Source organism: Bactrocera neohumeralis, unplaced genomic scaffold, assembly GCF_024586455.1.
Source record: "Bactrocera neohumeralis isolate Rockhampton unplaced genomic scaffold, APGP_CSIRO_Bneo_wtdbg2-racon-allhic-juicebox.fasta_v2 cluster09, whole genome shotgun sequence".
In the NCBI taxonomy this organism is placed as follows: Eukaryota; Metazoa; Arthropoda; class Insecta; order Diptera; family Tephritidae; genus Bactrocera; species Bactrocera neohumeralis.
The window spans coordinates 11,758,092-11,781,060 of NW_026089622.1; the positions used below are offsets into that span (position 1 = coordinate 11,758,092).

Here is a 22,969-nt window from a genome sequence, read left to right on the forward strand (position 1 = left end):
TTACCAACATCTATATTTTTACTACTATTTATAGTATTTAATATAATTTTAAAGCGGTGAATTAAGTCTACATTTACACCAGTTATGTCAGCGGTTATTTCTGGATCTTCAAAAAATCTTCTAGAGACATTACCATCATTGGTTGTTCCCATGCCTTGTTTCACCACATCGACAATTTTTTATTTTCCTGCCAGGCGACAAGCGGCACTACAATATAACAATTAAACTAACCACATTAGAAAGTGATCATAACACAACTTAGACAAGAACAATATCTTGCACTATCAATTTAAATTAAAAATTATGCGACTATCTAACCCAAAGTCAATGACCTTCAACAAAATTATCTATCAAATTAATAACGTAAATAAAATTTATGTAAACAAGAATAGTTTTATTAAAACATAAATGATCTTTAAAGCATAATTCTGAATAACTAACAAAAAACAAATGTAATTTATTACTATTCTCATGCACAATAAGTGAATAGCAAACAATTAAAAAAAATAAAAGTAAAAAGTAAGAAGAAGTAAGAAGGGCTAAGTTCGGGTGTCACCGAACATTTTATACTCTCGCATGATAAAGTGATAATCGAGATTTCATTATACGTCATTTACATATTTTTCAAATGCCGTATTTTTGTAAAGTTTTATTCCGCTATCATCATTGGTTCCAAATGTATATGTATATTATACAGAGAAGGCATCAAATGGAATTCAAAATAGCGTTATGTTGGAAGAAGGCGTGGTTGTGAACCGATTTCACCCATATTTCGTACATGTCATCATGGTGTTAAGAACATATTATATACCGAATTTCACTGAAATCGGTGTAGTAGCTCCTGAGATATGGTTCTTGGTCCATAAGTGGGCGAGGCCACGCCCATTTTCAATTTTGAAAAAAAGCCTGAGTGCAGCTTCCTTCTGCAATTTCTTCCGTAAAATTTAGTGTTTCTGACGTTTTTTGTTAGTCGATTAACGCACTTTTAGTGATTTTCAACATAATCTTTGTATGGGAGGTGGGCGAGGTTATTATCCGATTTCCATTTTTGAACTGTATATGGAAATGCCTGAAGGAAACGACTTTGTAGGATTTGGTTGACATAGCTATAGTAGTTTCCGAGATATGTACAAAAAACTTAGTAGGGGCGGGGCCACGCCCACTTTTCCAAAAAAATTACGTCCAAATATGCCCCTCCTTAATGCGATCCTTTGTGCCAAATTTCACTTTAATATCTTTATTTATGGCTTAGTTATGACACTTTATAGGTTTTCGGTTTCTGCCATTTTGCGGGCGTGGCAGTGGGCCGATTTTGCCCATCTTCGAACTTAACCTTCTTATGGAGCCAAGGAATACGTGTACCAAGTTTCATCATGATATCTCAATTTTTACTCAAGTTACAGCTTGCACGGACGGACGGACGGACAGACAGACATCCGGATTTCGACTCTACTCGTCACCCTGATCACTTTGGTATATATAACCCTATATCTGACTCGTTTAGTTTTAGGACTTACAAACAACCGTTATGTGAACAAAACTATAATACTCTCCTTAGCAACATTGTTGCGAGAGTATAAAAAGTTGAAAACATGCTATTGCATGCTAACATACGTATAGCGACAGAATGTGCGCGCTACGTACTTTTTGTAGTTTTTTGTATGTTTAATGTGCTTTTGCAAACTTTTGCTATATGTCCTCTACTTTAAATTAAAGCTGAGATTTCAAACTTTCATTTGGTATAAGTCTGCACCTAGGGCGAGGGGCTGCTCTATATTTCCTAGGCCATTGAAAATGCAAAATGTTCAATTTTTGCACCACAATTATGTTGTTAAGAAAAAAAAATTGTGTTTTTTTTTTAATTTATTTTTTCATTTTCTCATTCTACAATAACTAAATTAATTAAAAAAATACTTTAAAGTTACATTTATTATGTATTTTTATTTTAATAAGCTTTTGAACTAACATATTTCAAGCGCGTTGGCATATCTCAACTTTGACTTGCTCTAGACCAAAAAGTAATGAAGTTATGAGGCTGAAATTTCAGGGAATTGTTACTCATATATCTGTTAATATACTGTGAAAATTTCGTCCAAATTGGACGACACGTCAAAAACCATTTTTTGCCGCGGTTACTATTGGGCTGTCTCACTGTGCGTTGTCCTTTGTTTATTCATCTCCATCTAAAAATATTAAAATTAGTTTTTAAATATATACTGGCACATAACATAATTAGCAATATAAAAACAGCTTACCTTTACCGCTTTCTTTAAATCTTTTGCTTACGTTTTTTCTTCTTCCTTCTGTCAATCACCATCCACAATAGCAAAAATCTGTCATTTTTAACCAATGTTACCTACTAAAATTTGGTAAATGCGCGAAATTCTTGTGCATTACAAACTTGCATTGACATGGGTCAAATGCGCAAATAAATGTAACTTGAGCCCCCTAATGTAACTTAGCGCTGTCGTCTGTCAGGACTATAAATATATATATTTTTTTGTTTACTTCAAGATAACAATTTTATTGGAAGATACGGAAAGGTTATAATAAAAATCTCCATGGTCGGATACCAGTGGAGGCGTGACAATGTATAAAATCAGCAAGGTGTATAATAATGTATTAAAATTGATGGACTCTCTGGCCGAATACCAGTGGAAGTATGGATGTATTTATAAAATTCTACAAAAGAACACTCGGAACTAATGGGTTGGTTCAGCTGCTGCGCGCAGAGGATCTCCAGATGTTGGAACGGTAGTTGAGCTGCGCGCCGAAGATAACGAAAAATATGTAGAAACGTCCGCCGATGTTTACTGCTCGAAAATCGTAGTCGAAAGGCGTTCACTTCCAGGACGAAGCTTTTTTCTCGTTGGGCGCTGCGTTAGTTGTGTGTGTGTGTTGTTTTCTGCTGTTTCCAATATGGTGTGTGGGGAAACTGCTGTCTTCAAGTGTGGTGTATGTGCCAGTGTTGCTTGTGAGTGGTGTGTTGTGTGGTGTAGTGGCGCGTGAGGGCGGGAAGCTTAACTCATTTAGCCATCCCGGCCCCCCTAGGCGAATGTTCAGCCTAGTAATCGCTGAAGCTGCTGCAACGTTGCCACAACGTTGCTGAGCGCGGAAGTACGTCGATGGTGTGGCCTTTGTTGACGCCTTGTCGATGCTGTATTTTGCTGGGGAAGAGGTGCCGGTCTTCGCCGACGTGCCACACGGCTGGTTTGCTGCGATCTGGTTGTGCCGCGGCTGCGAGGGGCAGATGGCCGACCGACCTCACGTCTCGGGGTGCGGTGAAGCAGCGCGTGTTGCTGCCTGCCACAGATGTGTCACAAAGCCCCTGAGTCACATTCATGAGTTGCGTGCGTGGGTGCCAGACAATTGTGGCAATGCCCATGCACCTGTGCTATCTGCTGGCGTTGCATTGGTGACAACCCCTTGAACAGCCCAGAGTATTGCTGTCGGTGGGGGCGGCGACAAAGGGGGCATCGTAAGCGATGGGGCTCCGCTGGTGATGACGGTGTTGGTGCTCGTATGATGCTACGAGCGGTATTTGACGGTGTTGTTGCGGTGCTTGTTCGGGGCGCCGGTCTTGGGGCAACCCCAGGACTGGGCACACTGATGGCCGATCGCATTGTTGGCGTTGACGGTTGACTATTTTCTGAATCCATATTTGCCTGTATGGAGGAAAGTTCGAGTTTAGTTGCAACTCGATAGTATAAATTATGGAAAATTTGTCTGTTTGTAACCAACTTTATTTGGTTTGGCGAGGTCGGAATAATCTATCCATTATTTATGATTTGTCGTTTTTGCGGTTTATTTCGGTTTCATGTTTCAATTTCTGCGTGTCGGTATTATTGTACGGATTGTTTATTATGTGCATTTTCGTTATTATCTGCGGTTGGTAAGAAGCATAGTTTAACCAGCGGTCTCGTTAGAGTTCCGTTTTAAGTACGGCGGTCAACTACTCGTATATGACCGTCGGAGCCGTGATGTAGCTTCTCTATGCGACCAAGCCGCCATTCTGTAGGGGAGAGACAGTCGCCATGTATTTGGGACGTTGAAAAAATGTATCGGTATATATATATCGGTAATATTGGTCGTCAAGCAAGTAACGATACTAATGAATTTAATTAAACCAGTGAAGAATTCATAAAGCTTCAATCCAGGGTTTCAAATTGTTTGTCCGTTTTATCGACACAGAATATTCCCACAGATAATTAGGACCCCATTCTGGTAAATATATGTATGCACAGCTGCATTACCAGAAAAATCGTTACTTTTGTGGGAGCAATCGCTCTCATCGCGAAGAAAGTGCCCAACGTGGCAGCAAATGAAAGAATTTCTAACTACCCAATATGAAATAGCAGAAAGGGTAGATAAAATACTAGTCAGAACTAAAAACGTTCAAAACGACCTCAATAGAAGCTTCAATAGACCGCAAGCAAGTAGCCACAATAATTTAAATAGAAGCTTTTTTAAAAATCAATCGTTCACTTCTGAACAATATAAGCGAACGTCATGCCAACTTTGTAGAGGAGGTCACAAACTAAAATCATGCGAAAAATTCAAAAAAATGAATGTTAGCGATCGAAACAATTTCGTAAGAACGAAAAAAATATGTATCAACTGTCTGTCACATACGCATACGCTTAAAGATTGCGAAAGCAAATTTAATTGCGTTTATTGCCATAAAAGACATCACTCTATGTTACATTTAACCAATTTTTCCAGCTCACCCCCAACCAATGCAAACGTAAAACGAGCAACAGGATTAGTTGCCACAACAAATTCTGAAAACTGCCAAGAAGCACCATGCTGCTCAAGGCGATGAAAACCCAAACGCTACATAGCGAAAACCACAGTAGGGTACTATTACCCACAGCAGTTGTCTCCATCGAACACCGAGGAGAACTGTTTAAACTCAGAGCCTTAATAGACCAAGGATCATAGCGATCATTTATAGCCTCTAGGGCACAAAACAGGCTACAGTTACCAACAAAACTGGCCAACTTTGAAATCACGGGAATGGGCGGAAGAGTTCTTTAAAACTCAAATAAAATCTGCCCCATTACCTTCTTTTCCCCCAAAGCGGATGAGCGCATACAAGCAGAAGCTATTGTCTTACCGCAATTAACCAACATGTTACCAAGCTATCATATAAATAGCAAGCATTGGCAAAAGGTTTCACACCTAAAGCTAGCAGACCCAAACTGCTACACACCCGCTCAAATAGATCTTCTATTAGGCAGCGATCTCATACCACAGATAATACTCGAAGGTATTGAGAAAATTACTAATACACTTCTGGCGCAAAATACCATTTTCGGATGGGTCCTAAGTGGACTAGTTGCGGAACCAGTCATAACATTGACAACTCAAGTTGAGAAAGTCTCAAATGAGTACCTCAATTCACAATTGAGAAAATTTTGGGAAAAGAAGAACTCCCCCCCATATCAGTCACAACCCCTGAAGATCAGTATTGTGAGGATTTTTACAAAGCCACAACTACTAGATCAGAAATCGGTCGGTACGTCGTACGACTACACTTAAGCAACAATTTCCTAACACACTCGCCTTAGGTCACTCTCGCACCTCTGCAATACAGCAGTTTCTAAGTATGGAAAGAAACTTACTTAAAAAAGGCGAACTCAAATCTGAATATGATGGTGTGTTAGAAGAATACCTCCATTTAGATCACATGGAGGAAGTAACCCCAGGGGAGAAAATCGTCAACGGTAAATACTACTCCTTTTATCTGCCACATCACGCCGTAGTGAAGCCAGACAAAAAAACAACAAAAGTAAGAGTTGTTTTTAATGCCTCGAAAACCACTAGTTCAGAGAATTCCCTAAATGATATCCTATTTACGGGACCCACACTCCAACCAGATTTAATGCTTCTGATATTAAACTGGCGTATATTCAAATACGTATTCAATGGGGACGTTGAAAAAATGTATCGGCAAATAGTCGTACATAAAGACGACCACGATTTTCAACGTATTATGTTTCGAAGATCCCCCACCAGTCCTTTACGCGACCTCCAATTAAAAACAATTACCTTTGGCGTTAACTGTGCACCATATCTAGCCATTCGAACCCTCCACGAATTGGCAGACAACACAAAGTCAGAATATCCTCTGGCAACTGAAGTGTTGAAAACTCAAACTTATGTAGACGATATTCTGTCTGGAAGTCACACTCTTCCACAAGCATACGAGGCCTTATCACAGGTAATAAAAGCCCTCAAATCCGCAGGGTTTCCTTTAAAAAAGATTACGGCAAATCATCCAAATATACTAAAAAATATTCCAAACGAAAATTTGTTGGACACTAATTTCCTTGTATTCGAAAAGGAAAGTACAACAAAAACATTAGGCATCCAATGGAATGCGATATCGGACCAGTTCTCATACACGACAGAGTCCATATCCGCATTATCAGCCATAACGAAAACACAGATTTTATCCTCGGTGGCAAAACTTTTCGACCCCGCAGGATGGCTTTCGCCAATTATGATCCAAGCGAAAATATTAATAAAAGAATTATGGCTAGATGGAACCGATTGGGATGAACAAGTGAAACCTCTTCGCTTAGAAAGACGCTAACAGTCTGAATGATATTTCTCAGATACAAATTCCACGATGGGTAAACTACTCCCCCGAACACAAAGTCGAATTACATGGCTTTTGTGACGCCTCAGAAAAGGCATACTGCGCTACTATCTATGTGCGCACGAAAAATGAGACCACGACCGCAAGCCACTTATTAGTAGCAAAAGCAAAGGTGGCACCTTTGAAAACTATAAGTCTCCCACGACTTGAGTTATGTGGCGCACTACTACTTTCCAAATTAGTAGCCATGGTGCAAAAGCATTTAAACATGACAAAATGCAAACTATATATGTGGTCCGATTCCGAAATTGTACTAGCGTGGTGGAAATCACCACATGCATGGAAGACGTATATTTACAATCGAACGTCTCAAATACTTGACCTAGTGGGATCAGCCACTTGGCGTCACGTAGCCAGTGCTGACAATCCTGCCGATCTAGGTACAAGAGGGTGCAAGCCACTGCACCTTGCCACTACCACCCTCTGGTGGAATGGCCCCCGATGGTTGATAGAATCTCCTGATTCTTGGCCACAATCCCCCATGCGCAACATTATCGCCCCAGAAGGTCGAAAAATCGCCACCTTTCACACATTATTGGATGACACCGACATCCTTGAACGATTTTCATCGTTTCCAAGAGCTCTCAGAGTAGTTGCCGAAGTATGTACAAATGATGAAAACAATGAAAAAATGAGGTTGTTACAGCTAAACCTTAATCACTGCGCTGCAGCACAAGATCAGTTAAAACAAACAGTTCAAGAAGAGAATATAGATGTCGCCTTACCAAGCGAACCATATAGACTGCGTTCGGAGAGCACTTGGTGTAAAGATAGAAGTGGCAAGGCAGCAATATGGGCCTGCAAAGGACAAGCTTTCTCATCCCGCTCCAAAGAAGTCCATAACGGCTTTACATGGGCGAAGATGCATGGTATATATTTTGTAAGCTGCTATGCTCGTCCTAGCGCAACAATTAGAGAATTTGAAGATTTTCTCCTGGAGCTGTCTCTAGAGACCAGAAACAAATCGCCAATAATAATAGCGGGTGATTTTAACACATGGTCTACTGCTTGGGGTAGCAAAATTACAAATCACCGTGGTCACCTCATTCTAGAATTTTTGAGTCAAACAAACCTCACGATTCTAAACAATGGCACAAAAAAATACGTTTCAAAAGGGTAATAAAGGTTCTATAATAGACCTAATGTGTGCTAACGACACGCTTAGCAGACGTATTAAGTGAAAGGTATCAGATATTTACACAAATAGCGACCATATGGCTATAATCGCTGAAGTTTCGTTCTCCCAAGAAAGGGAACTGTCTCGCAGAAATCCCTCTCGAAAACGTAGTTGGCGTGAAAAGGAATTTGATACCGACGTCTTCGAGAGCGTCTGGAGTGCGGCAAAGGCACCAGGCGAAGACGCCACCCACTTCGTATCCGCTGTGCAGAAGGAACTAGTTGCAGCATGCGACGCAACTATGCGCAGGACGAAATACAATAACAATCGAAAGCCGATATACTGGTGGAGCGACGAAATTGCCAAGCTTAGGAAGCTCTGTCACTCAGCTAGACGACGCGCACAACGAAACCGTCTCAGAGAAGCATTTAAATGCCAAAGAAAGCTCCTGAAGTTAGCCATTAGCCGTAGTAAGAGATCCTGTTTCGAAAAGCTATGTGAGGAAGCGAACATAGACCCCTGAGGATCGGCATACAAAATTTGTATGTCGAAATTCAAAAATAAGTCGCAGCAACTTAAGAACGCATCATTTATGAAAAATGTTGTCGAAGCGTTATTCCCCACACATGCATCCATTTCCTACATTAAAAGAAACGAAGCTACGGAGCCACCTCTATTAGTCACAGAAGACGAACCATTGGCTATTGCGAAAAAAATCAAAAACTCTAAAGCGCCTGGAATAGGTGGTATACCAAATAGAGCCCTTAAAGAAGCCATAACTCTTAGACCCAGTTTATTTATTAACATGTACAATGCGTGTATATTAGAAGATGTGTTCCCCGATCCGTGGAAGATTCAGCGCCTGGTTCTACTACCAAAGCCAAAAAAGCCACCAGAAGAACCTTCATCATATCGACCTCTTTGCATGCTCGACACGATTGGGAAAGTGTACGAAAGCATTGTAAGAAACCGCTTGGAACTAGCTATTTAAAAAGCCGGCGGATTATCAGAGGGACAATACGGCGTCATAAAAAAGAGATCCACTATTGACGCACTACGAGAAGTCGTCGATATTGCGAAATGTGCAGTAAGTAGCAAAAGATGGAAAGGTGGCACAAAAAATTATTGTGCGCTGATTACCCTGGATGTCAAAAATGCGTTCAACTCAGCAAAATGGGCAGACATAATAAAAGCCCTGGATGAAATACGGGTCCCTGAGTACCTCATAAACATAATAACGAGCTATTTTAAAAACAGAAAGTTGATTTTTGAGACGGACGAAGGCACCAAGAGCTACTCTATCTCAAGTGGAGTACCACAAGGCTCAGTGTTAGGCCCACTATTATGGAACCTTATGTATGACGGGGTGCTAAGAAGACAGCAACCAACAGACGTGAAACTAGTAGCTTATGCGGACGACCTCATGGTGGTAGCAGTCGCCAAACAATTAGCCGACCTGAGAAATAAATGTAATGAGTGCTTAAATAGTCTACGCCAATGGTTCTCATCTATGAGTCTGAAACTGGCGGAGGAAAAAACAGAAGTTTTACTCATAACTGGGACTGATAGAAGAACGAATAGAGCTCACCATAGGGGAGTGCAAGATAACTTTACAGCCGCAACTGAAGTATCTGGGAGTAATATTGGATTCCAAGTTAAAATTTAAAGAACACCTGGCGTATTCTTCCGCGAAGGCAAACAGAATTTATAATGCGCTATCGAGAATGATGACCAATAGAGGCTGTGTGCGTTCCAGCCGGCGATTCTTAATAGCGAAAGCAATGAGTTCCGTAATACTGTATGCGGCACCAGTATGGATACAGGCAATGGATATAAAAGCGTATGCAAAACAAATAATTGCAGTGCATAGGCTTTCTGCAATTCGGGTAATAAGTGCTTTCCGGACTATATCAACCGACGCTGCTGAAGTATTAGCCAGCATGCCGCCCATTGACATCCAGGGAGATGAACTCGAGCGTTTATATCAATTATCAACGCCTAAAACAGTATCGGTAAGGACAGAGGAGAGAAATAAGAGCACTAAAATGTGGCAGGAGCGGTGGAATTCCTCATCCAAAGGGCGCTGGACCCATCGACTTATACCGGACATCCACTCGTGAATAGACAGACGACATGGGGACTTAGATTTCTATCTGACCCAAATACTTAGTGGACATGGATGCTTTAGAAGCTACCTTTTCAGATTCCACGATGACATTAGTCCGAACTGTCCGACGTGTACAGAGCATATATAAGACTCTGAACATGTATTATTTCATTGCCCTACATTTTCGAATACAAGGGAACAGCTAAAAACCACACTCGGTGGTAGTTTTACGGTCGATAACTTGACGACACTCATGTGTCAGTCGACTGATAAATGGAAAGCTCTCAGCAAAGCGTCGGCGTTCATAATGACCAAAATGAGATCTTTTCAACAGACTAGGAGGAGACTTAAATGTCTTGTCCTTCCCACGAAGTAATACCTAGCCGGTGGTTCCGTGGGAGACTCCTGAGTTGGGAGTAGGTTAGGTTTAGCGGATTAAAGTTCCGCACTTCGGCTTTCGATGCTTTCCCCTACTATAAAAAAAAAGAAAAAATAGTAGTTGCTTATATGTTCAAATTTATAGAACAACTTAGAAGAAAAGTCAAGGGATCACATAATTTCCCATGCAACACAGTGACGCACCTTGAGTTAAAAAAGGCAAAGTTCGCACTAATAGCATATACACAAGCGCGCTACTTCAGCCGCGATATATCACTACTAAGAGAATCAAAGCCGATTGATAAAAAGAGCTTACTCTTAGTTTTAAACCCATTTCTGGACACGAAAGGTCTGCTTCGTGCCAATGGTCGGCTCGCTAATTCGAGCCTAACATACAATGAACGCCACCCCATAATAATTCCAGAGAGGTCACCATTTGCCACATTATTCCTCCATTACATCCACATCTTAATGCTACACGCCGAACATCGCCTCATGCAACATATGGTACGTCAGGAGTATTATATCCCCCGTGTTAAGCTACTAATCAAGAATTGCATCTTCACGTGCAAGACTTGCACTATGCACAAACAGAAGATGCGAACGCAGATTATGGCAGCACTTCTACATGAACGGTGTAATTTCGCTCTGTTTTTCACCACAACAGGTGTTGATTTTGCTGGGCGTTTCCAGGTAAAGGCGTCCATGTTAAGGTCTCCCACTGTCATGCAAGGCTATGTGGCCGTCTTTGTATGTTTCACGACAAAGGCAGTACATCTTGAGCTATGTAGTAATCTGACGACCGAGGCTTTTCTCGCGGCATTTGCTCGCTTCGTCGCTCGACATGGCTACCCTTCGAAAATCATGAGCGATAATGGCAAAACCTTTATTGGAGCTCAACGAGCCACAGAAAAGCAATTTGTGGATTTTTTAAGACAAGTGTCACCCGACATCGTACAAAAGTACGCCCCTCAAGGTATCAATTGGCAATTCATACCCCCAAGCGCTCCTCGTATGGGCGGTTTAGGGGAATCAGCTGTGAAAAGCTTAAAATCGCATTTCAAACGGGTAGCTGGAAATTATAAATTCAATTACGAAGAGTTCACGACGTTATTAAATCGAATTGAAGCCGTTCTCAATTCACGGCCACTCACAGTACTATCGCAAGACCCCTCAGATTTCACCGCCTTAACTCCAGGGCATTTTCTAAAAGGAGCACCCATCCTGGCCATTCCTGAGCCAGGCGTGAAGTCTCTAACTTTATTAAATCGATGGGAATGAATTAAAATTCTCCATCATGATTTCAGCCGCCGATGGAAGGACAAATACATAAAGGATCTCCACAAAAGATACCACTGGAAGACTCCTGAACAAGCGCCTAAACTTGGAGACTGTGCCCTCATTCATGATGATTGTCTACCCCTGCCGAGTGGCGGCTGGGCCGCATAGAAAAGCTTCATTATGGCTCCGATGGTCACATACGGGGGGGGTGGATCTCCGTACGCAAAACGGAACACTAACCAGACCGCTCGTGAAGCTGTGCTTTGTACCAACCACCGACGACCCCGAATCCGAAAATCGAAAAAACCAAACCGATAATGTCGCGATATAACTAATAAAATCACTAAATTTAACACTAAAACGAGGAATACACCAATAACAAACCGCTAAAAAATAATAAACCGTTCGAATTAAGACGCCGTATAAAATAACCAAGAATCTTAGCCAAAAAATTATCGATCAATACGACGACACGTTCATGCCACATACCGTGGCACGATCACAATGTCTGCTTATCTGATAGAAATTTATAACCAATAATCTTCTCTATACAGATCACCATGGATGTAGATACACCAGAACAACCCCGCAAACCGCTCGGGCTACCAATGCACCACGCACCGGGCCTACACCAGCGCCCCGAACTGTGGCTGCAACAACGACGACAACTACACCGGCAACAACGCCGGCACCTGTACCGGCAACCGCGCCGGCAGTGGTACTTACACCCGCACCTCGTGGTGGCACCCGACCACCATCGACAACATCGAGGACTTCGGAGACCCGTCGGATAAGCTGCCCCATCTGTCGACGCCCTCATCGCCTCCACCATTGTGGTTCTCGATCAATCCGTGTGCATATACGCATCAACAGTAAATCGATACCTGAAATCGCCGTTGTCATTAAACCAACGGGTGAGTTTGCGGTTTTTATTTTCAAGGTTTACAGCGAACTTAAATAGTATTGAAATTATCAAAACAAACACAACCAATTTCACATTGTGAATTGCTTTCAGACATCACAAATTTGGGAGGAAATTGTGAGCATTTAAATTTTTTAAATCACGTCAGCCTGCAGAAAACATCACAAATATCAAAAACCTAACAATAGTGAGAGTGGTGATATTAGCGAGGGCATGTGAAAAGGGCTGTAAAAATTATACTATAAATTGCGTACTTGGTACGAGTTAGCCACTATAATTTCACTACTAATTAGGCACTTGGTACCCAAGAATGATAGAAACAAGATTGCGCAATGACGAGTTCAAATTTTGTTCGTTCTGCGCGTCTACGTCACGGTCATGGATAGAATGATACGAGACTCTCGCATTTTTCTTTCAAACGCGTTCCCTGATTATTTGACAGCCAAGGAGATCAGGGAATTTTTGACAGTTGATTTCAGGAAAGGCGGGATGGCAGAAGTAAAGCGCTATAATTACTTGACGATATTAGTGTGAAATGAAATTTTATTGAACTGTGCAAAATAAATGTTTATGTAAATTTATTAATGATTTTGCATTTTAGCTTTTATATATGTATGCATTTTCAAAGTGTTTTATTTAGTGTTTTGTATAATTTATTACATACTCTATATAATTTTTTTCAGCAGTGGCATCATTGACAAATGTTATAAAATATGCGAGTTTTGATAGCTCTCTCTCGAATCAAAGAGTCTCGTATCATATTATCCATGTCACGGTTGACCAACGTACAATCAGCTGATTTTCAGTTGGTTGTTTTTCTTTGCAATAAGAAGCAATTTTGTATTGCAGGCATACAAAATCATGAATATCATCAAATTTAACATCAATATAAGTGAATATTAATAAAAGATATCAATATAAGTGAATATTTTATAGTGAACATTTACCTACATATTCATTTCATTGTATTTTCGTTGTATTATTTAATTTTATCTCTTTGCTGTGTTTGTTTCAACTATAAACATACATTTATGCAAAAAAAATATTGAATATTTTGTGACCAACTATCAATTTATTGTCTTATTTAATATATATACATATTTTCAATTAAGTTTTTATTTAAGGAACGAATCCTAAAATACTTTCTAGCTCTGAAAAACAATTATTTTACTTTGGTGCTACAATTTACAAAATTACTTAAATCTAATTGCTTCTGGACGTAATTTTTACATATGTATATGCAAATCAGTACTATTTAAGTCGTCAAATACTGCTTGCATGGCTTTCATATGCTCCATCAACATATCTGTTGGTTTTGAGAGTCCTCCTTCAGATAGGTGATCCACCCAATTATAAGACGAACAATTTTCTGAATTGGCACAAATTTCGGGGTTGTCTTTACCGAGTTTGTGGCAGATGTACCCTGCCAAATTCTCAAGTCCGTCGTTGTTGAGAATCTCCACGTCATCATTTTTTTCAATTGGGTCAGTGGAATTTAGATCAACTGACACACGTTGGAAAATATTACCTGCAAAAATATATTAAAGATATATAGTACATGCGTATAAATAAATGGAATAAATTGTTAGTTAAGATTATTATTACAATTAGGATAAGAAACAGTGGTTAGTATGCAAAAAATTAGTTTGTATGTAAGTACATACTTGCATTTTTTAACATCAATACATTTTTATATAAGAATGTTTTCTGTAGTTTTAGGTTTATAATACTATGTACGTTTAATATTTTGATAATTACCGGTTAGAGATAAGTAATTCCCTTCCAAATCTGGGGTGTTGTCGACTTCAACATTTCCTTCATCTGTAATCGGTCCTTCGTTGTGACCAAGTATATAGGAACGCAGCATATATGTACTTGAACTCCTGCCTGTCAGGGTGATCGTGAAGACCGCCTTTTAACCGGATTACGCCAAAAAATTTTCTAAAACGTCCTGGTTTAAACGAGACTCCATCCTTTTCTGCCGTTCATTAGACTCTGCAGGAGTAAATCTGGTTAATGTGAGAAAAGCGCTATGTAGCAACTTCGTTAGACTTCGCGAACTTAAACCTGCAAGAGTGTTTGGTTATAAAAGTAAAATTATTGTAATCAAAATGCTATAATTACCCATTTCAAACTGCAAATTTCTTTCGAAGGCTTCTGGCGCGAAGTGCACAAAAATGAATCCACTGTTTTAGTACTGTTTTATTATTATTGCATCCGAACACTGCGCAACTCATTTTAAAAAATATAAAATTTCACAATTAATATTGCACGCGAAAATACAATTCGAATTCACATTCAAAGGCGCGGGCGAATAATAAGTCAACCGTGACGTCAGCAAGAACAGCTGACTAAAAACAAAAATGCGCATTGCATAATCTCTTTCTCTATCATTCTTGCACACAATCCACAAAAAAAAATCAATACAAATTCATTTTCTAATTATTCTGTCAATACCGCTCCAGTTCATTAACTGTGATGTGCTGAGCGCGACAGACTGCAGCAGCATGACAGTGAACTGAAAATGGAGTTGTGAATCCTTCTACATGAACATTTGTGAGAAGGCAGCAACATAACAATTTCATTGTGGCCCTACTAATACCTTGCACTTCAATGAAATTTTAATATCTTGGTCAAAGTGAAATTTTTTATGCAAAAAATAAGTAAATAGGTAAATTTATTTGCTTTAAATTATCACTTGTTATTACAAATGATATAATAGATCTATTTTATGCTTTTAATTGTAAAATAACGTCAGGTTTGGTAGAGCTTTGAATAATTTTACATTTTACATATTAGTGGCATCACCACTCTACCTCATCTCCCTACTGTCAACTCTACTGTCGTTGGCAAATATAAGAATATATTGAAGTTAGCGAAAGCGACAACTGTCGGCCTGCAGTCGTGTAGTCGTGCAGCTGTCAAAATAACTGTGTCCATAAGAACGTGTGTATTTTAATATTTGACAAATGTCGTTTGCAGTCTGTCGCGCTCATTGTGTTCAGCACATGAGAGGGATACTTGCAAATAATACGAACAATACCTCTTCAGCTTATTAAGCTGTGAGAGGAATTGCTTCCAAAAAAGTGAGCAAAAAATAGCAAGAAGAATATAGCATAAAAGAGAATAAAAACATACGTATACTTATACATATCCTCAAGCGGATTGAACGTAACGAAAAAAATTTCGTTATACATATATATACATATACATATATATGTACTAGGCCGGGTCGATTTGTGGGGAGGCAAAAAAATCGCCCATTGCTCTATGAAAATCATATTCTAGGGATCAAAATAAGATACTTTGCCGAAGGAACCATACCTCTGAAACGAATTTTGATGTCCCCCAATTTGGGTCGAACCTTTGGGCAGGGACAAATTTTGAAAAATTCCACTTTGACCCATTTAGAGTGCTCCAATCGAGTCCAAATGTATGACCGACCCCCACTAACTTTGGACGGCCGATCCACCCATGCCAGTGGCACACACCCTGGAACTCCCCTGGGGGGTTCTCCATACAATCATTTCAAAAAATCACCATTTTTGGTGATTTACATGAAAAAATCAGCTAAATTGCTATGTTTTTCTTTATTTTTATTTATTTATTTATAATAATATCTATTTTTTCTCTTAAGAAATTTATTTAGTCAGAACATATGTAAATGAAAAAAATTAATTTAAGTGAGTTATAGAAAAGAAATTAAAAAAAATTATTGTTTGAAGTCTTTTTTACTTTCTAGTCTGGGCAATTTCGCACGGCTCTCTAATGTCGTCGCCATAACAGCCTCTACATTTTCCGGTATAACCCGTTTGGAAACGCTAGCTAGCAATTGAACATGTCGTTCCGTTCCTTGTATGTGTGATGGAATTTTTGGATCATTAAACGGTGGATCATCTTGATTTAAATATTCTTTCAATGTATCGTACGGAATGCTTCGCGTGAATGGTTGTTCAAATACGATATTTATATCATTCAAATTGATCATTTCCGTATAACTTGTGCAATTTAAGTTTATATCTGGTTTTTTCTAGACTCTAAGTTCCATTGGCCCGTCAACATCGGTTCGATAGCGTAGAATTTTCTTGATGGCACAGTCGCGCTTTTCTTTCCTATCATCAAACAACATTGATAACAAGATATTTTCCGAATGCGCATAATATGAATTATCATTAATTACTTGATTGACAATTTTGCGCAAGCGAGGTTCTAGAAATCGTGACCAACCAATGAACTTGAAAAATAATGCGTTGCCGTACACGACAGAGCTGTAATACTTGATATTGAAGTACATTGGCACATAACATTTAATTATAAATTCAACCAGAATTCTTAAATTTGCATCTGGATTTTCCGTTGTCACATATAATCGCAATAATCTAGCGGCCTTGGAGAGCCACCGAGAATGTACAATTTTCCCTGGTTTGATGTTAGCCAGATCCAAGTTCTTTTTGCACGCCGCTAGAAATTGCATGGGCCATGTCGTATAAGTACTTCGAATCGGTGGAAAATTCTTTTTTTTTTCTGGAGCAGGGGGCATATTTTGCAACTCAATTTTCTGGAAGCCGTCCACCATCTAAAAATATATAATAATAAAATAATCAAAAATGGTTGACAATTATAATAAATGAGTGATATCAATAACTTACCGGAAGAGTTTCACAAGTTTCGATTTGACGGCTCAGTTTTCCGGTTGCCGATCTTGGTCCAGTGCTGGTTGATTTATCCAAAGCTTCAAACAAATGCCGAAACGGAAGTTCGTTGAAGTGTAGAAGGCAAACAAACCAATGCAATGGTCTTTTTAACAGCAATTCGAATCATCGTATAATTCCAACGTGTGGGCCAGTGTTTGTTGACTCACCGTCAGTGCATATTCCAATTAATGTATCCAGTGATATATTTTCATCGTTGAAAAAACCATTTAATTTGGTTGTTTTGTATTCAGCGGTTTCATGTTCCAGTCTTACGTAACCAATCAATTCAGAATTGGGTTCTCTCAAAATAACAAGATGAGGTTCTTTTACCATCCTAGTGTGATACTTCTCATCAATTTTATCTATCGTTGAAGTATCATCTTTTCTGCCATCGAATGAAAACGCTAACAAATTGGTATCATCTAACCGTTTGCGAAGCACTTCTTGTCTGCATTTCTCTTTTTCTCTGCGAACTTTCGATTTATCCATAATAAGAGGTTTCCCATGCTTATCTTTAATTTTAAAATCTTGCAAAAGAGCGGTTCCCAATGCTGATGCTACTCTGTCAGGCACACCAAATCTGTCACATACCAAGGCAAAGTTAAAACAATCTTATCTCTCTGTGTATTGTGAACTTGTGCTTATATCCATATCTTCTTGAACCGGTGGCGGTGCGTATGTTAAATCATCGGGATCTTGGTATGTTGGCATTGATGACATAGACGTTGCTCCTTGCTCTTCAGTTTCCATCATAAATGCATTCATTGTTAGTCTTCTCTGATTATGTTGATCGTGCATGAACTCCAGAGATAAAGAGTTGCCCAACTCTCCTGTCACTGGAAATGTGAGAGCCGCTCACCTACCGAACTTTGACAGTTGACTGGATTGGGTAGGTTTTGACGTTTTGCAATTGGAATGACTGGGACGGCCAGATTGAAATTATACCAAAATATATGTGAACAGAGGAATTTGTTTCCGCCGTTCAAGATCACTTATAAAAAATGTGAAACAATGAAAATCATAAAAATGCGAAATTTAAATATATTTCATGAAATGTTTTGCAATTTGATGCATAGTAGCATTAATTTTCAGTTACCAATGATTAAAAACATTTCGTAATTGAGAACTAACAGGCTTAATTCACCTTATTAAGTATTGAAAGATCAAAAGTCAGTTGTTTTAATATACTATAAAAGCATAAAACAGGACTTAGGTAGTTTCGCCATATATTAAAAGTCCGATATATAATAATTTACAATCGTAATAAATGTTAGGTATTTTAATTTAAATACCCAAAAATTCTTACTTTCTTCGATCTGGCCATAATGGAAAATGTTATAAAAAACGTTTATTTTGAGGCGCTCTCACACTGGAATAAGTTGGGCATCCCATTATCCCTGATGAACTCTTTGAGGCGTTCGGGAACCCAGCCGCATGCACATGGAGCTGCCTACAAATCGCATTTACATGTTCCAATGTAAAAAATTGTTTCCAGAGATTTTACATACTCTGTAAATTGTTGGGTGTTGTTTCTTCTCTTGATTTGCTCTTGATACTTGTCAAGCAATTTATTCAATTTATTACATACACTATTTTTCAGCATTATTTCCATACCAAGTTTTTCCCAAATTCCAATAAACTTATCTTGTACTTGAATAGTGAATGATTTATGGGTAAACTTTTTTTGTTCTGTTTTAGCACGTTCGCTTAAGTAAAAATAATATCTAAAGATATCCAGATGGGTTGGTAAATTAAGATCAGTCAAATTAGTAGACACACCAAAAACAGTAACATCTTGCTTGGGTATATGACTGATTAGGTTTTCGATAGTTGTTGATGTAGTTGCTTCATCTTGCGGTGTAGAGGATGGTGGATTCATTGTAAACTTTTTGAGGTAATAAGAATGAAATGGTAATTGTAGAGTAAGACGCGTAGGGTTTCGGTTGTTAAATAGAACTCAGCTCTGGTTGCCCAAAGCTCCTTTATTTATAGCATTCCTTATCCTAATTTATGTATGCATCACATGCTGAGTGCATACACACATCTTAACACTAATCTACTGTACATACCGACAGTATGTACACATATCTTAAGCATAAGCGTTTTCAAGGGCAAACACAATTGTCTATTGTTAGTTTAAGATCATTTGCGATCTTCAGGGCAAACATAATTGTCTATTGTTAGTTTAGGATCATTTGCGATCTCAAGGGCAAACACAATTGTCCATTGTTAGTTTCAGATCATCACTTAAATTAATTTTTTTCATTTACATATTTCTGACTAAATAAAATTCTTAAGAGAGAAAAATAGATATTATTATAAATAAATAAAAAAAATAAAGAAAAAACATAGCAATTTAGCTGATTTTTTCATGTAAATCACCACAAATGGTGCTTTTTTGAAATGATTGTATGGGGAACCCCCCAGAGGAGTCCCAGCGGGTGTGCCACTGGCATGGGCGGATTTGCCGTCCAAAGTTAGTGGGGGTCGGTCATACATTTGGACTCGATTGGAGCACTTTAAATGGGTCAAAGTGGGATTTTTCAAAATTTGCCCCTACCCAAAGGTTCGACCCAAATTGGGGGACATCAAAATTCGTTTTAGAGGTATGGTTCCTTTGGCAAAGTATCTTATTTTGATCCCTAGAATATGATTTTAACAGAGCAATGGGCGATTTTTAAATCGACCCGCCCTAATATGTACATATCCGTATAAATGCATACCTTCATACAAGTATATAAATATATACATTAGCGCTTTAGCGCATATTTCTAAACGCGAATACATAAACGCGAATTATTTTTTATATTGCCGTATATTTTAAAATGCTTATATACATATAAACATAGGATACAATTAAGAAATGCAAATTAAGAAAATACATAAACAGTGCGGTGAATCAAAACAACTTTGGTTAAACAAAGTAAATATGTATTATACATGCTAATTACCTTTGTACATACATACATATGTATATTGAAAGTCCAATTTTGCGAATTCTTAGCATTTATCTTGTTCCTTGTCAAACAAGAACAAGCACAATTGCACATATTTTATTTAACGCATACTATATGCACATAAAATCAACATGTATGTATCTACAAAGGATATTGACCTAGTTTCAGTGCGCACTGATACAAGGGCATACAAATAAATCCGTAAAAAAAAAAAAAAAAACAAACAAGGCTCGACAAACGAGATAAATACAAGCGATAAACGCATTATTATATTCGTTTGCGCAAATAAAAGCTCTTATTATTTTGAAAAGAGCGTTCGGTAACATATATATTTGACTCATCCAATTTTACGGAAATAGCAACTCTTATTGATTAAAAAGAGTTTTCGGTAATATCTCTATTAAAAGCAATTTTCTGAATGAGCACTGATTCAAAAGAATCTAAAGCAGAATTCTTAAGAATTCCAAAAATGAATACTGATGACAAAAGTCCGTGTACACCTGCAGAAGCTACACGCTCGAAGCAAGGTGCTACAAAGCAAAAAAGGGGGAGAGACATTTCTTATATTAAATTCATTTCTGAGAGTGACAGCTTGATTAAATACTGCACTCGATTTGCATCTTCACCGATTCAGGACAACTCTGAATCGGTAATAGAAATAAAAAATTGACAATAATATTGACAATTTTTGGACACGCCTCCAAGCTGCATACGACGCAATAGTAGAAACTGATGATTCAGGTTTACCTGGAAATTTCAAATCCTCGGCTTACGCCAAATACGAAAACTGCTTAGACCAGTATGAAGGCATGAAAGCAATGATATCACATCAATTAAAACTTATAAAGTCAATTGCACCTACTCCCCACAGTTGAGTGAAGTTACCACAAAGGTTATGAACAATGGCCGTCCTTCCTGGACATGTTTACAGCCGTGTACATAAACCATCCAAAATTATCACAGGCTCAAAAATTGTATCACCTCCGATACAAAACTAAAAGTCAAACAGGCTTAATAGTCAAGCAGTTCGCATTAAATGACGATAATTTCAATTTAGCTTTGGAAGCTCTAAGAATAAGATAAGAAAATGAGAGAATATTAAGTGACAGGCAAGTAACGATACTTATGAACTTGCCTAAAATTCAAAGAGAAGCCAGTGAAGAATTCATCAAATTAGAATCTACTGTTTCAAATTGTTTGTCGGTTCTATCGACGCACAATATTCCCACACACGATTGGGATCCTATTCTGGTAAACATATTTACCACCGCATTACCAAAAAAATCGTTACTTTTGTGGGAGCAATAGCTCTCATCAAAAAGAAAATGCCCAACATGGCAGCAGATGAAAGAATTCTTAACTACCCAATACGAAATTGCGAAAAGGGTAGACAAAAATAATCAGAACTAAAAACGTTCAACACGACCTAAATCGAAGCCTCAATAGACCCCAAGCCGGAAGCAACAATCATTTAAACAGAAGTTTTTTGAAAACACAAGCGTTCATATCTGAACAAAATAAATTCACGTCATGCGAACTATGTACAGGAGGGCATAAGCTAAAAAACTTGCGAGAAGTTTAAAAAAGTCTTTGAAGTTGGTCGCCTTGTCGTGGCGAAAGGGCTTAAGTAAGAGCAAAGTGTGCATCCCAAAGGAAACGCACTCTAATCTTACGAACTAAGAGGGACACCCCATAATTCCCACAATAGTGAAATGAATGAATAAACCCTAGGTTTTACGCCCATCTCCTATTGTGGAAGTATGAGGATACCCGCACCAACACCACCCTAAGCCAAGGTGTCGACGTACCCGTGCCGAGGGCTGAATGGCCAGCGGGGGGTAATAAATAGCTGATCGCGAACGGTCCCCTCCGATGCCCGGGCGAGGTCGGAGGTATAAAAGCCTTCTCTCCGCATACTGGCTCTGCGGACGAGTGACCAACCCTTTCCGGCTTACTCGTGGGACCAATAAATGAACGGAAACAACAAAACAACAACAACTACAACAACCAATTTGACGACAAAAGCGCCGACTAAGGACATGAACTACAGGATTCCCATTACGGAATCCGACGAAGACGAATTACTCGCCTCCAGCCAGGAGACGAGTAAAGGTACTGCCGGAAATACCAACCTAAGTATACCGGCAGATACAGCAGTGATAACAGCGAACGTTAGGGAGGAAGCGTCCACCTCCAAAGCTGCCATGAGCACCAACCAAAGTGCACTGGCGGCCAAAGGGGAAATCAAAAAGAAGCGAAAAAAATCCCAGAATCAGCTGAGGAAAAACCGGTACCAGAGGGCTGTCTTCATTCTAGGGAAGATAGCCAAAGACCAGGCAGCCGGCACCCCCAGTTGATGAGGCAGAAACAAAGCGCCTCAAAGCAATAGTGGAGGAATATGAAAGCTACCTGAAAAGGAAGCAATCAGAACCTCTAGTAGAGAACAAACAGGAGAGCACTTCACAAAAAAGGAATCGCTCTACGACAGAAACACCCGAAACTCTGCCTAAAAAACCGAGGCGGAGTGAAGGCGAACAGAGCAGCGCAACAGCGGCAAGGCATTTCTGCGATGTAGCCAGAGATAGCCTGCAAGTGGCCATCATAGATGGGAATTCCTCCTCACCGAGCACGGTACAGGAAAGATGGGTGGAGATCGACGCCAGATTGTCGAGTATGGTGCTAAGCTATGTACTCGACAATCCGGCGGGTCCTGACCTGGAGTTTGACTCCTCTGAGACCCTCAGGGGCTACAGGGTCATCAAGTGCGCGGATCAGGCCTCCCTGGATTTCCTGACGGGTAGTGTTGCTAATATCAGCAACGCCTTTGTATGCCTCTAATTGAGGCTTAT

General features: G+C 39.3%; 2 protein-coding genes across 14 annotated transcripts in view; both read right to left on the reverse strand.

Moving 5' to 3' along the window:
• The window catches only part of LOC126764541 (endothelin-converting enzyme 2), a 1,258,369-nt gene that overhangs the window by 169,728 nt on the left and 1,065,672 nt on the right, over positions 1-22,969 (reverse strand). Inside the window, exon 12 of one of the 12 annotated variants that reach the window (XM_050482235.1) lies at positions 13,979-13,997. The exons of the other annotated variants lie outside the window; for them this stretch is intronic. Within the exon in view, the coding sequence (XP_050338192.1) occupies positions 13,994-13,997 (4 nt within the window). The 3' untranslated portion in view covers positions 13,979-13,993. Of the gene's footprint in view, positions 1-13,978; positions 13,998-22,969 lie in introns of those variants that run through there. 12 annotated transcript variants of the gene reach the window in all.
• The window catches only part of LOC126764552 (uncharacterized), a 307,965-nt gene that overhangs the window by 160,777 nt on the left and 124,219 nt on the right, over positions 1-22,969 (reverse strand). The window lies entirely within an intron of this gene.